The sequence below is a fragment of the Neospora caninum genome, chromosome VI (genome assembly GCF_000208865.1).
Source record: "Neospora caninum Liverpool complete genome, chromosome VI".
Taxonomy (NCBI): domain Eukaryota; phylum Apicomplexa; class Conoidasida; order Eucoccidiorida; family Sarcocystidae; genus Neospora; species Neospora caninum.
In genome coordinates, this window is record NC_018392.1 from 3,063,760 (window position 1) to 3,075,034 (window position 11,275).

General features: G+C 55.5%; 3 protein-coding genes across 3 annotated transcripts; 1 reads left to right on the top strand and 2 right to left on the bottom strand.

The window, feature by feature from the left end:
• Positions 1 to 730: 730 nt before the first annotated feature.
• NCLIV_019080 (hypothetical protein) lies at positions 731 to 2,344 on the bottom strand (the record flags this gene model as incomplete). Its single annotated transcript, XM_003882102.1, has 2 exons — positions 731 to 1,593; positions 1,711 to 2,344. The coding sequence occupies 2 exons, from the start codon at positions 2,342 to 2,344 to the stop codon at positions 731 to 733; spliced, it is 1,497 nt and encodes a 498-aa protein (XP_003882151.1).
• Positions 2,345 to 4,613: 2,269 nt separating this feature from the next.
• NCLIV_019090 (putative mitochondrial carrier domain-containing protein) lies at positions 4,614 to 7,757 on the top strand (the record flags this gene model as incomplete). The annotated part of the gene is made up of 4 exons (XM_003882103.1): positions 4,614 to 4,749; positions 5,309 to 5,434; positions 6,232 to 6,570; positions 7,048 to 7,757. The coding sequence occupies 4 exons, from the start codon at positions 4,614 to 4,616 to the stop codon at positions 7,755 to 7,757; spliced, it is 1,311 nt and encodes a 436-aa protein (XP_003882152.1).
• Positions 7,758 to 8,616: 859 nt separating this feature from the next.
• NCLIV_019100 (conserved hypothetical protein) lies at positions 8,617 to 10,545 on the bottom strand (the record flags this gene model as incomplete). Its single annotated transcript, XM_003882104.1, has 1 exon — positions 8,617 to 10,545. One exon carries the CDS (start codon positions 10,543 to 10,545, stop codon positions 8,617 to 8,619), a length of 1,929 nt encoding a protein of 642 aa, XP_003882153.1.
• Positions 10,546 to 11,275: the final 730 nt, after the last annotated feature.

Below are 11,275 nucleotides of genomic sequence, written 5' to 3' on the forward strand. Positions count from 1 at the left end.
TGCTACGCCAGCATCGAGTGGAGGAGAGGCCTGAAGGCGTACGAGAAGGCCCTGGTGATGAACAGTGTTCACTCGCATCCTGAGACACAGGACGGAGAGGGCCAAGGCAATTCCGACTCCGCAGCGTCCCGTGGGAGTGTGACGTATCTGTTGTAGAGTCCCAGACAGGAAACAAACGTCTGTGGATACTTGCCACCGGGTCTTGCCGCGCCTGGTGGAGGGGTATACAAAGCGAATACCGGAGAGAGCCTCCAGCAAAACGAAGAAACAGCCTCATATAGCGGCACAGATAAACCCAACGAGACCGAATTGAAAACGGGAATCAAATGGTAGATCAACAGACATCAGGAACTCAGTCCCCTTGCTCCACCCGCCGCAGGAGTCGCAATAGCCACACAGCTATTGAGTATGGACGTGCAAACATGTGCACGGATGTTTAACATGAGGACGTTCCCAACAGGTTGTTGGACATCTCGGATGTATTTTTGCATTCGAAAAAAAAACGCTGCCATGCAGCGACTCTGCCTGAATGGAGTCGAGAACATACATATGTTTCGCATTTTGGACAGCTTTGCCCTTTTCCATTATTTTCAAGCTCTCTTTTTCCAGTGTTTTGCACGACGGCATAACACAGCTGTTTTGATCTCTGGGTCTGCACACAGCATCTCGTAGAGCCAATCATCTGGCTACTCGAACGAAACGCTGGCACAGCCTCTCTACACGCGAACCTCTAAACAGCAGCGGTGGGCACACCCGTGGTACTCGCCCCGGGACTCGCTCCGGGACTCTCCGTGATTGTACTCTCCCTTTGTTTGCTCCTGACATGGCCGTATGCGGCTACCCCTCCTCCAAGAACTGCGAGAGCCGCTACAACGGAGGCAAGCGTCTTTGCGGCTGTCTTGCGTTTGCTCTCTCGTTGCGCAGCGCCCACACGTGACGCCCTGGAACGGCGTGACGGTTGCCTGGCAGATCCTCTGCTTCGATGGCTCTGAGCCGCAGCCGTCGGCTCTTCCTCAACCCCGACTGCAGACGCAGTGGGCACGTCTCCAGCGGCTGCTCCGGATTCGTCAGCCGCTTCGGCCTCTCGGTTGCCTGCCGCGCCGTCACTTTCCCACGGTCCGTTCTCGGCACCAGAGTGCGCTGTTTCTGCGTTTCCGGAAACCGAATCGGCTCGGAGACCCTCAGCTTCTGTGGAGGCCGAGACACTGGAGGCGTCTTGGACCGCCTGGGCGTCGAGCGCGACCGCATTGCTCGCCTCATCCTTCAGGTCTGCCTGCGTAGGATCTCCGAGCAACGCCGTCGAGTCTGGGAAACCTTCCAAGACGCTTCCGACGGCCAGTGCCTCCGCAAGGGCTGCTCCTGCTGGATGTGTCGAGCCTTCCAGGTCGTGGTTCATCTCAACTCCTTCTGCCGGGAGAGGCGCGTTGACCTCCGACGGGCTGTCCTCGGAGAGGTTCCTCCCGCCCCTCAGGGCGGCGCCTCGGCTTCCTGTGTGGTCTCCCAAACGCTCCAGCTCCACCGCCTTTTGAAGCATTCCTTCCTCGTGCTCTGCCTCCTCCACTGCTGCAAACACCTTCCCGCTCTCCCCTGTCTCTTCAGGGCCCGCCGGAAACACGGCCCCTCCAACATCCAGCGCCTCCAGCATGCCGGGAGAAAGCTCCTGAGCTGCCAACTGGGAATAGCCATCGATTGTAAACGGTTCCGACAGACCTCCTCGCACGAGGGTCTCCGTTTCCCGAATCCCTTCGTCTTCCGGCTGGGAGGTTTCATCTTTGATACCAACTTCCTCGGCGTTCTCCATCATCACCGACAAGAGGCTGTTGATCAGGCCGCTGACGTCCGAGTTATCTGTTGATGAAACGAGGTCGGCAAACGCCGCGTGTTCTTTGTCGGCAAAGAAGGGAGGCAGAGAGGAAAAGTCGTCCATGCCGACGTCAGATGGACCGTCAACTGCAGCGAATTCCCCCTCTTCAGCCTCTCCCTGAGCCGACCCGGACGAGGCGGCGTCGTGGCCGTCGTCTAGGTCCCCAGACAGGGCTGCGCTTTCTGCACGGCTGTTTGCCACAGCCGCCCCCACCAACTTTTCTTCTGCGGACCCAGCATGTTCGCCATCGTTCAGGACTCCGGCAGTTTCTTTACCTTCCAGGCCGTCTACAGCAGGCGCGGCAGTGCTGGCGAGCACGGGCACGCGCCACGCCAGCAGAAAGGAAGCGAGCAAGAAGACCAACGAGGAGGCGAGACATTTTTTAGCGGAGGAGGCGAGAGAGGCTTTTTTTCGCGCAAAAGAGGCAGAGAAAGTTGAGGGATCAAAATCGTCTGTTGGACGGTGGCGCGGTGCCGCCATTTTGCACAACTCTGGAGCTGCCGTGTTTGTGGGTTCCCGTCTCCGTCCGCTTTTTCCGGCAGCGCGACACAATGGAGCGTGGAAAAGACGTGCCGAACTGATACTCCTGAAACACACAGCCGCAGCCTAAGAGAAGGGGGAAGTCGGTCGACAGGAAACCGGAAAAAGCTATTGCACCGCAGAAAAGCGCGGAAGTGCAGCTACTTCCTTCCACAACAGAGACAGGGGGGCCAAACGAGGAAGAGAGAGGACACGGTCAAAAGCGTGGACTCCTGCCATTCAAAAGAACGCAGGCTGTCTACGCACCTTTTCAACTTCCGCAAAGGGTTCTCTGTCTCTTTCCTTCGAACCCCGAATGGGAAACTGCGCCCGTTCTCGATTTCGGTCGCCTGCTCGGCTGTTGCGAGAAACAACCGTGGAAAACTGTCACCGAAACTCTGCCCGACAGGGCGTGCCGTCTTCCCGTCTTCTCTGCACAGGGGGTCGTGCGCTCCCAGCAGCTCTGCGTGGGGGAACCAACCGAGGGTGAATAAACGTGCACCTCTTGCTATCTCCGGAAAAAGGCAAGCGACTCATGGTCTCCGTCCACAGGGGCGAGAGCTGCGGAGAGTCGCACAACAGTACCTGGGCCAGAGGCCAACACAGAACTCGTCAGCATCTTGGTCCGCTCGGCATTCCATCCACGGGACAGGTCATGGACGAGGAGCGAGATTAGGGGACTGCGGGCTTGGACGGTGTCCCAAACGCTCGTGCACCGAAAAGGCGAGATCTTCCGGAACTGCTGGCGGAAAAAACGGTGCCATCCATAGAAAACACTGACGTACAATCGTCCTTTCTTCCTTCGGTTCAGAGAGAACGATCTTCCACTCTCAGAGGCTTCGGGCGGCCGCGACACAGCCATCACTCGACGAGCGGGGCCTCCTCCGGGTGGAAAGGGAAGGATAAGCCTTCAACGGAACAACTTATGCGAATGTCGACTCGAGCCGACACATCTGTAGCGACACATGTATGCATCCGGCCCGAGAATTCCTGGAGAAAAGGTTCGTATAAAAAAGCGCAACGAGACAGAGAACCAGGCGTTTACGTGCCTCTAGACGCAATCAGGAGTATTCCAAGCTAAAGCCGCTGTCGCCTCCGGCGAACGTTATATCACAACTTGAGCACAGACGGGCTGATGTCGTCCTGCATTTGCGAATAAGGCCAGAAACACTCACGAGGAACAAAAAAGGCTCGAAAATGTGCCGTAGTCCACGTCTCTGCAATATAAGTACAGCTGTTTGCGAAGTGCACACGCGAAAGTTCAGTAACGTCCGAGATGCTCAGGCCTATACACAGCGTCTCGGATTCTCCACATGCTGCTTTTGCTCATTGTGTGTGCATTCCCAAAGGATTCTCTGTTCTATGCAACTATATACCGTTCGTGGATTGACAGTGGGCTGTCACTGCATAATGAGGCTTTCCGCCTCCAGTTTTTCGTCCCAACGCAAGACCACCCGTTTAACAAATTGTCGGATCTGAAAGTACCTCCACGAAAGGTGCCCTTACTTCTCGTGCTCTTGAAATATGTTCTTTACCGCGGGTAGTTTTCTGAGGATACTCTACGGTGCTACTTGTGCGGTAGGTGTGGTAACGAAACCCCTGGGCAACGCCAGCGAGGGACACTCGGCATGCGCCTTTTTGGATTAAGAGAAGGGCCGAAATGAACAACCGGTATCGCGAGAAGGGAAAGAACGGCGCGTGACAAAGCGGGGTAGTAGTTGTGCCTCTCAGTCGTTTCTCGAGCGGAGCGCCGTCAGTTCGGTAAAACCGGTGGGAAAGCGAAGGTTTCGACTGCTCTTTATTGCTTTTGGCTTACGCCCGTCAGCACGCATCCATTGTGGATTTTCGCTCATAAGACATCCTGAGAACACCTTTTTTTCGCTTTAGCTAGTTGGTCAGCCCGTTCCAGTTGGAGAGGCCGTTTCCTCTGGGCCGTGCCTGCCTCTTCTTCCGCGGAGAGCATCGATACACTTTCGTTCGGTTCGCGAATCATGTGATGTAATTGTGCCGGTCCATGCTTGCCTACATGGCTGTGTGGGTGTGTGCCACAAATTATGGGGCGCCCTCTGCAAAGCAACGGCTCTGAAGCGATTACGCTTCGTCATGTTTTCTTTGAAAGCCACTCTTTGGTTGTTTTATTAAACTCCTGGGACATCTGGGGTGGAGTACGTTTGCCGGTTCGACGCTCCGCAACGCTGTGTCAATCACTCGTGTGAAAAGGGAGGTCACCATGGCGATGGACGAAAAAGGGTTATCGGCAGATATAACAAGCACGAGGACCGAATCGGTCGTTCCTACCGGCTGCCTCGCTTGCGGGATTTTAACGGGAGCCGTCTCTTCCAGTGTCTTCACCCCGTTCGACAGAGGTGGGGAAAAAGGACGAATTCAGGTTTAGAGATCGTGGTTCGCCTGAATTTTCGTATTCTTGCGGAAGAGGACAAACAAGGCAACACCGGGCACGTGTACATCTGCCCACATAAGCAAAGAAGGAAAAAACGAGTGATGCTTGTTCCTCCCATGGCTACGTCGATTTAATAACGCTACGTCGCGATACTGAGGCTCTGCCAGTCAATCTGGTTCGGACGTGAAACGCGTTTCGTGACTCTGCCCACGTTCTTATCTTCAGTCAAAAGTACTGCCCACCACGTTTTTCATTCCTGGATTTCCGTACAGCGGAAAGCAGATTGGTATTGTAGGACCGTTAACGTAGCTACGGATGTGCGCGTGACTGTACACCGATTTCATGTGAACACAGAGGTCGTGCGTCTTGGTTACCTAGGCGTTGTCTGTGAAGGCGGCTGTATCCCCGGGGTGTTCGTGTCTCATCAACCAGGAGCATCCGTCGACGCCAGAAGCGATAGTGCTGAACTGGGCTTGTGGTTTTATCCCTTGGTATCGCCACTAGTTTGACTGTGCTTGTCTCAGCTTTGTATCTCTCCGTCACCGCCCGTCGACCTCTCCTCGATAGACGAAATTGGTCACGGCCGTACCAAGGTCTTTTGAACACATTCACCTCTCGGGCGATAAACACTGGGCTCTACTATCCCCTCGGTACGTCTGCTTTCAAGGCCTTCACCTTCTGTCTCTGGATGTTCTTCTAGAAGAAGGCAGAGCTGCGTTTCTGCAGTGTTAGTGGAACTCCCAAAGATTGTGGAGCGCTCATCTAACACACACTTGTCATATCAAGTGGGCACGAGTCGCAACGAGTGGGTTGGTCAAAGAGTATCAAGTTTCTTGTATCTCGTTAGCTCATTATGCACTGAGGATCAGACCAAAAGAGTTCCTCTTCTTTCAAATAGATTTCATGGACAACCAAAAAATCGCACGTTTTTTTCCAATGCACAGACGTTACGTGCACATTCTTTCCCCAGACTTCATGCACGTTATTTTCAAACACGCTTATATATTTGTACTGAATGCACTAATGTGCGTATGATTGAGTTCTATTGTCGTTCTGTGTGGCGTTGCTGTGCTGTAACGTCCTATGGAACCCCATAACGGGGCGTTATACTGGGCGAGTTCTGAGTTTCTGAGGCAGCTATGAAGAGCTACACATGCCTTTGTATCTTCTGAAGTTTCGCTCTACTTCTATTTTTTACCTGGGAGTTCCAGTCCTTGCGGTGTAGGCGTATTTCATAGCCGTGAAGAAGTCAAACTACCTCATTGTGGATCTGTTTGGCCTCAATTCCAACTGACCGTTGCGAAAACATTTTGCATGTTCCTTTTCCCTGCACTTGAACCTTCGGTGGTTTCTTGGAGCTCTGACTGCGTTGCCGCCTTGAACTGAGTGTGGCACAGGCTTTCGGTTTCTAATTGGCAGTTCCGTTTGTGTGTTTCATTCACTTCAGAAAGCATTTTCACCAACGTCCTCTCCGCCCTATACACTTCCGCCGGAGTTCAGAATGACACAGAGTCTGAGCAGCGAGAACGAAATGATGCTCGTGGAGCCCGTCAAGCGGAAGGCAGCAGACGCGATGCAAACAGAGTCTCGGGCCCTGCCAAAGCTGACGAAACAGACACGGGATTGGCTTCAGCTCCTCCCAAATGGATTTTTTTGGCATCTGGTCAGCTTGTCGGTCTCACGAGTGCAGTCGTCTGCCATCCGTTTAACATGGTAAAGTGCGCCAGTTGGAGCGGCCACACCGACACGTCTTCGCGGGTTTTCCTTCAGTCGGTCTGCAGTGGAGGTGAGATGCAGAGAACCGGACTTCGTAAAGCAGCTGGATTGGAGCTGGAAGCCAAAACCTCCATTTTCTACACTGCGGAGGTGCCCAGTTGGTTGGGACCTAGCGATTACTTTTAGGCGACTCCTCGTTGCTCCAGCTTATACGGCATGGATGCTGTATCTCAAAAAGCAGCCTCACGTTACGAAGGAGAGAGTCTCAACGCAGGATTCTGTTCTTGCATTTTCTCGAGCCGTCGACATCGACTCGTCTCCGACTGACAAGCGACACTTTCAGAGTATCCTTTGCTCTACGCATTGGCACACACCACGCCTGTTACAGATGTATGTGGTGCATCTCTGTTGTTTTACCGTCTACGAACTCCCCCGTAAGTACGCGAATCCGAGCAATCTTCGATCTAGTAGACTGTCTCCACATGTCGATACAGGTAATGCGCGAGCACCTGGCAGTCTGTTTGCTCATGTGGGATTCTGCTTTTAGGCGTCCACCAACTGTACCGGGGTTTGGGACCTACGATCTTGAGGGAAGGAACTTTTGGCGGCATTTTCAGTCTTCTTCGTCACGGGTTTTGCTTCTCAAAGACTTCACCCCATCCGGACCGGCCATCATTCCCCGCTGCGTCTCCAAGTGGCGCTACGGCTAGTGACACACCGACATCTTCTCCTCCCTCTTCCCCGCCGACTGGGTCCCTTCTCCAAGTGTGCAATCCGTTCATCGAGAACTTTATTGCCGCCGCTGTCGGAGTCGTGCTTTCTTCCCCGTTCAACTACGCCCGCAATATGCAGCTGTCGGCGCCGCTAAGTTCGCCGACGCCCACCACCTGGTCCACGCTGTGCGATCTCTGGCGAGAAGCTTTTCACCCACAGAGCGCGCCAAATGGCAACGAACAGTCCAAGCTGAGAAGCAGCCGTGGAGCTGCAGACAGACGGGGGTTTTCACAGCCGCCAAAGTCGAGTGTCGGTGTTTCTCCATCGCCGAAGACAGCGGCTGATGCAATCCCTCACGACATTCAACAGAAAGTGCCGAGATTCCTCGTCTGCCATCCCACAGTTCGCGGTGTCGTCATTATCGCGGATCGACTGCGTGTCGGATGGGGAACCGTGCGGGCTTCGATAGGCATGAGTATCGGCGCAGTTGTTTACGGTGCCTGCATGAATCATCTGGTGCCGCAAACCGGCCAAACGCTGTAAAATTATGCCGCGTGACTGTGCACGGCAGATACGATGTCACGCTTTCAAGGATGTCATTAGGGTGAGAACCTTGAGTAAGGGGTTCGCTAGGCGCAAAAGGAACTTTGCAGATTTCTCCACTGTCCGTCGCAGACGATCCGCCGCTGGGTTCTAGATATTTTAGACGCGAGCTTCCCGGCTAAACATCCTTTTTCTTTGAAAAACACTTCCCTTCTCGCCACCCGTGAGACGCGACTTATCCCTCCAGGTCTTCGCTATGCAGAAAAAACAATGCTGTGCCAAAAGGTTGGCTGCGGCGTCCACATCATCGCACAAAGCGCATCTGTGTACCCTTTCGAAGCTCCGAAAGGATTAGGCAAAACAGCCTCTTTTTAGATTGAGAAGAGGCATTTTCCCGTCTTTCTTGTGAGTTCCCCATCTGAGGAGCCCGTTCTTTTGTTGCCGCAAAGCGCTGCATTACTTTTTCGTTCTCTCGACGAGTGCAAAAATCTGCACGTTTGCGCTATTTGCATGGAGTTGCAGATATGCGAAGAACAGGACACGAACGGATCAGCATTCTCATTCCTGGTTTGCTCTGCCTCCGGACGTGTGTGCAAACCCGATCTTCACCTCATCTCCGTGGAACGGGTCTCATTAGTGTGATATTTCTACGCAACCGGAGAGTGAAAAAATGACTTTGGAGAAGGTGCTCTGTTTCTAAAACATACTCTTGAACTACAGGAGCGAGAAAAGCTCCGCACCGTCAGAACAGAAACCAGGAGGACACCGACGAACAGAGCTGGAACCTGGAAAAAAACGTGGACGACAGGCCATTCCCACTGTCTGTGTTGCTTGATTGGCTTCCGGAGCATCGCCACGTCTACAGATCCTCTTGCGCGCGTTTCTGCGCCGCCAGTTTGGGGAAAAAGAGGAGAGCAGCAGCCACAAAGACAACAACCGCGCCAAGCACGGCAGTCAGGAACGTCGCGGTTTTGGTACATTCACCCCCGCCTTTTGACGCACTTTTCCCTCGGCCCTTGTCTGCTTTCCCGCCCATTTTGGCTTCAAGTGTTGCCCAGAACTCGTCCCGGTGACAGAGTTCTTTGGCGCTCCGAGAATTCACGTTGTTCGCCCGTCCCGCTCCGCGGCCGTGGACGCCGTCGAAACCCTGAGTCGCGGAAACGAGAGAAGGGGGGAAGACGCCGTCCGCCAGTTCCCGTTCCAGCACAGGGTTCGGTACGCCCAGGAGAAAGCCGAAAGTGTCTCGGGCGACCTCGAGGTCGTCCTCTTCCTCGCCCTCAGCGGCGGGCGAGTTGACATCCGACAGCAGCAAAGGCACGTCGACGCGCCGTCCGGTTTCGCTCGCCGTCGTCGGGTCCCCTGTCTCCGTCGCCGAAAGGCCGTTTCCCAGGAGAACCCGGTTCGAGACGTCCTTCCAAAAGAACTGGCGGCGAGCAAAAGCGCGGGGCGCCAAGGCGTGCAGGTCTGCGCCGCCCGTTCCGCCCGTCTCGTCACTTGCCCCGGCGGCGTCTGAGAGCGATTGAACGAGTCGCCGAGAAAGGGAAACGGCCAGATCGGTGCGAAGTGCACTGCACACGCCAGCGAGCGAAGACGACGCGAGAGAAGCCGACGAAGCGAGAGACGGCGAGGGAGAAGAGAGCGGCTCTAAGGCGGCCGCCACAAAGTTCCCGTCGATCGCCACGATTTGCGTGGTGTCGTGTGCACGCGCACGCACCTCCTCCGGAGGGCTGTGCAGAGCCGAGGCAACGGCCAGGGAAGGAAGACGACTGCACGAGGAAGCAGAGAGAGCGAATCGGAGAGGCGCGCGCGAGGACAGCAAAGGCTGGAGGTAGGCGAGGCGGCACGAGGACGGTGGCAGCGAGGCGTGTTTGTCCGAGATCACCACAGCTGATCCGGTCCCCGTGGCGGCCTCCGAACAGGCGTCGCCCCTGTGTCCGACCGGCGCTTCGACGTACAGCAGCGGGCCGTCGAAACACTCCTCGAGGGCGAGACTCAGCTCCGACGCCAAGAAGCCTGCGACGTTTTCGGGTTTGAGAGACGCTGCCGCCGAGAGTTCACTCGGCGAAAAAGAGACTTCCACTCGGAGAGGCAGCACAGAGACGTAGGCTCTCAGAGGGCTGGGGGCCGCGAGCGAGAGCGTCACGGGGACAGAAACAGGCGACGCTGGGAGGGCGTTTCCAGCGGCAGAGAAGACGAGACAGCGAGGCGGCGCAGAGACGCAAGACGCCGAGTCCTGGCTTGGCCGGTCGCCTTCGTTTCCGACAGGCAGAAGCAAGACCACCATGAATGCGGGTCCGGGGAGCGAAGAAAAGGCAGCGGCGAGCGCAGGGAGGGAAAAGGTCGAAGGGAAGTTCCGACTGATTTCTTCGAGTTGATCCGGCGGGACGCGCAGCCAGAGGCCGCGAATCGAGCAGCCGCCAGGCAAGTGCTGAAGAGCTAAGTTGGCCTGTCTCGGCAGTCGCCTGCTCAGCAGATCCGAGGGAGACGCTGCGGCCGAGGAGGCGAGAGAGCGATGGAAGGAGAAGAAGTCGGTCTTCACGAGCGCATTTTTTGCGTCGGAGGAGAGGGGAGACGCAGGAGGCAGAAGAACCACCGGAAGCGAGGGCGAACCACCAGAGGATACAGGGCTGGTGGTCACCACTACACCGAACGGATACGCCTCGGCAGCGAGCGCCTCGTGGAGCAGCGAGGAAGGAAGGATGACAGAGGCAAATCCGGAAGAGAGAGGAGCGCCCGAAGACTCAGAAGTCGTCTTCTTCGCACTCGTCCCACGCTTGTCCTTCGCCATGTCTGGGGAGGAAGTGGTCTAGCGGTCAAGCGACTCTTCGCCACACACGGAGGTACGGGCGGAGCCGGAAGGTTCCAGAGAGGACAGGTCAGGGGGGAGAGAGCGCACGGCGCGCTTTGGACGAAGGAAAAAGACGGCAAGCGGTAGGCGAGAGAGGCGGACGGAGAGGAAATAACTGAGATGCATGGAGGGAAGAAACGAGAGTGGTAAGCGAGTGTGAGGGTGTGGACCGCAGAGGATACGGGCGGCAGGAACGCCGCAGTTGTTTCGAGGTTGGAAGCCTCGGAAAACAAGCTAGGTTCACTCCAAGTGGTTTGAGCTCGAAAAACCTCAAATACCCGACTCGCAGGATTTTATTCAAATGCTTGCTGAGAGAGGGAAAGCGCCGTTCCGGTCAGCTGGGGCGCCATCGCGGAAAACGGGGATTCGGGAAGAGCGCGAGAAACAGAGAGAGAAGAGTACGAGGAAAAAGAGCACAGGAGGCGGTTTTATCGGCTCAAGAAAACTTTCCGTCGTCGCTTTCGAAGCTGTAGAGCTTGTCAAAAAGACCCTCTTATGCCTTGCTGGGCCTTTTCCCGGCTGACTGCCAAAGTCAAGAGATCGACGGGTCACGTCGGGCAGGAGGGTTCAGCGTTGCGACCAATTTTCTACACTTCGATTTAGAAACAGTTCCGAGGCCCAAACGATCAGAGTCTCATCGATTTATCTCTCTGTCATGCTTTGTCCAAAG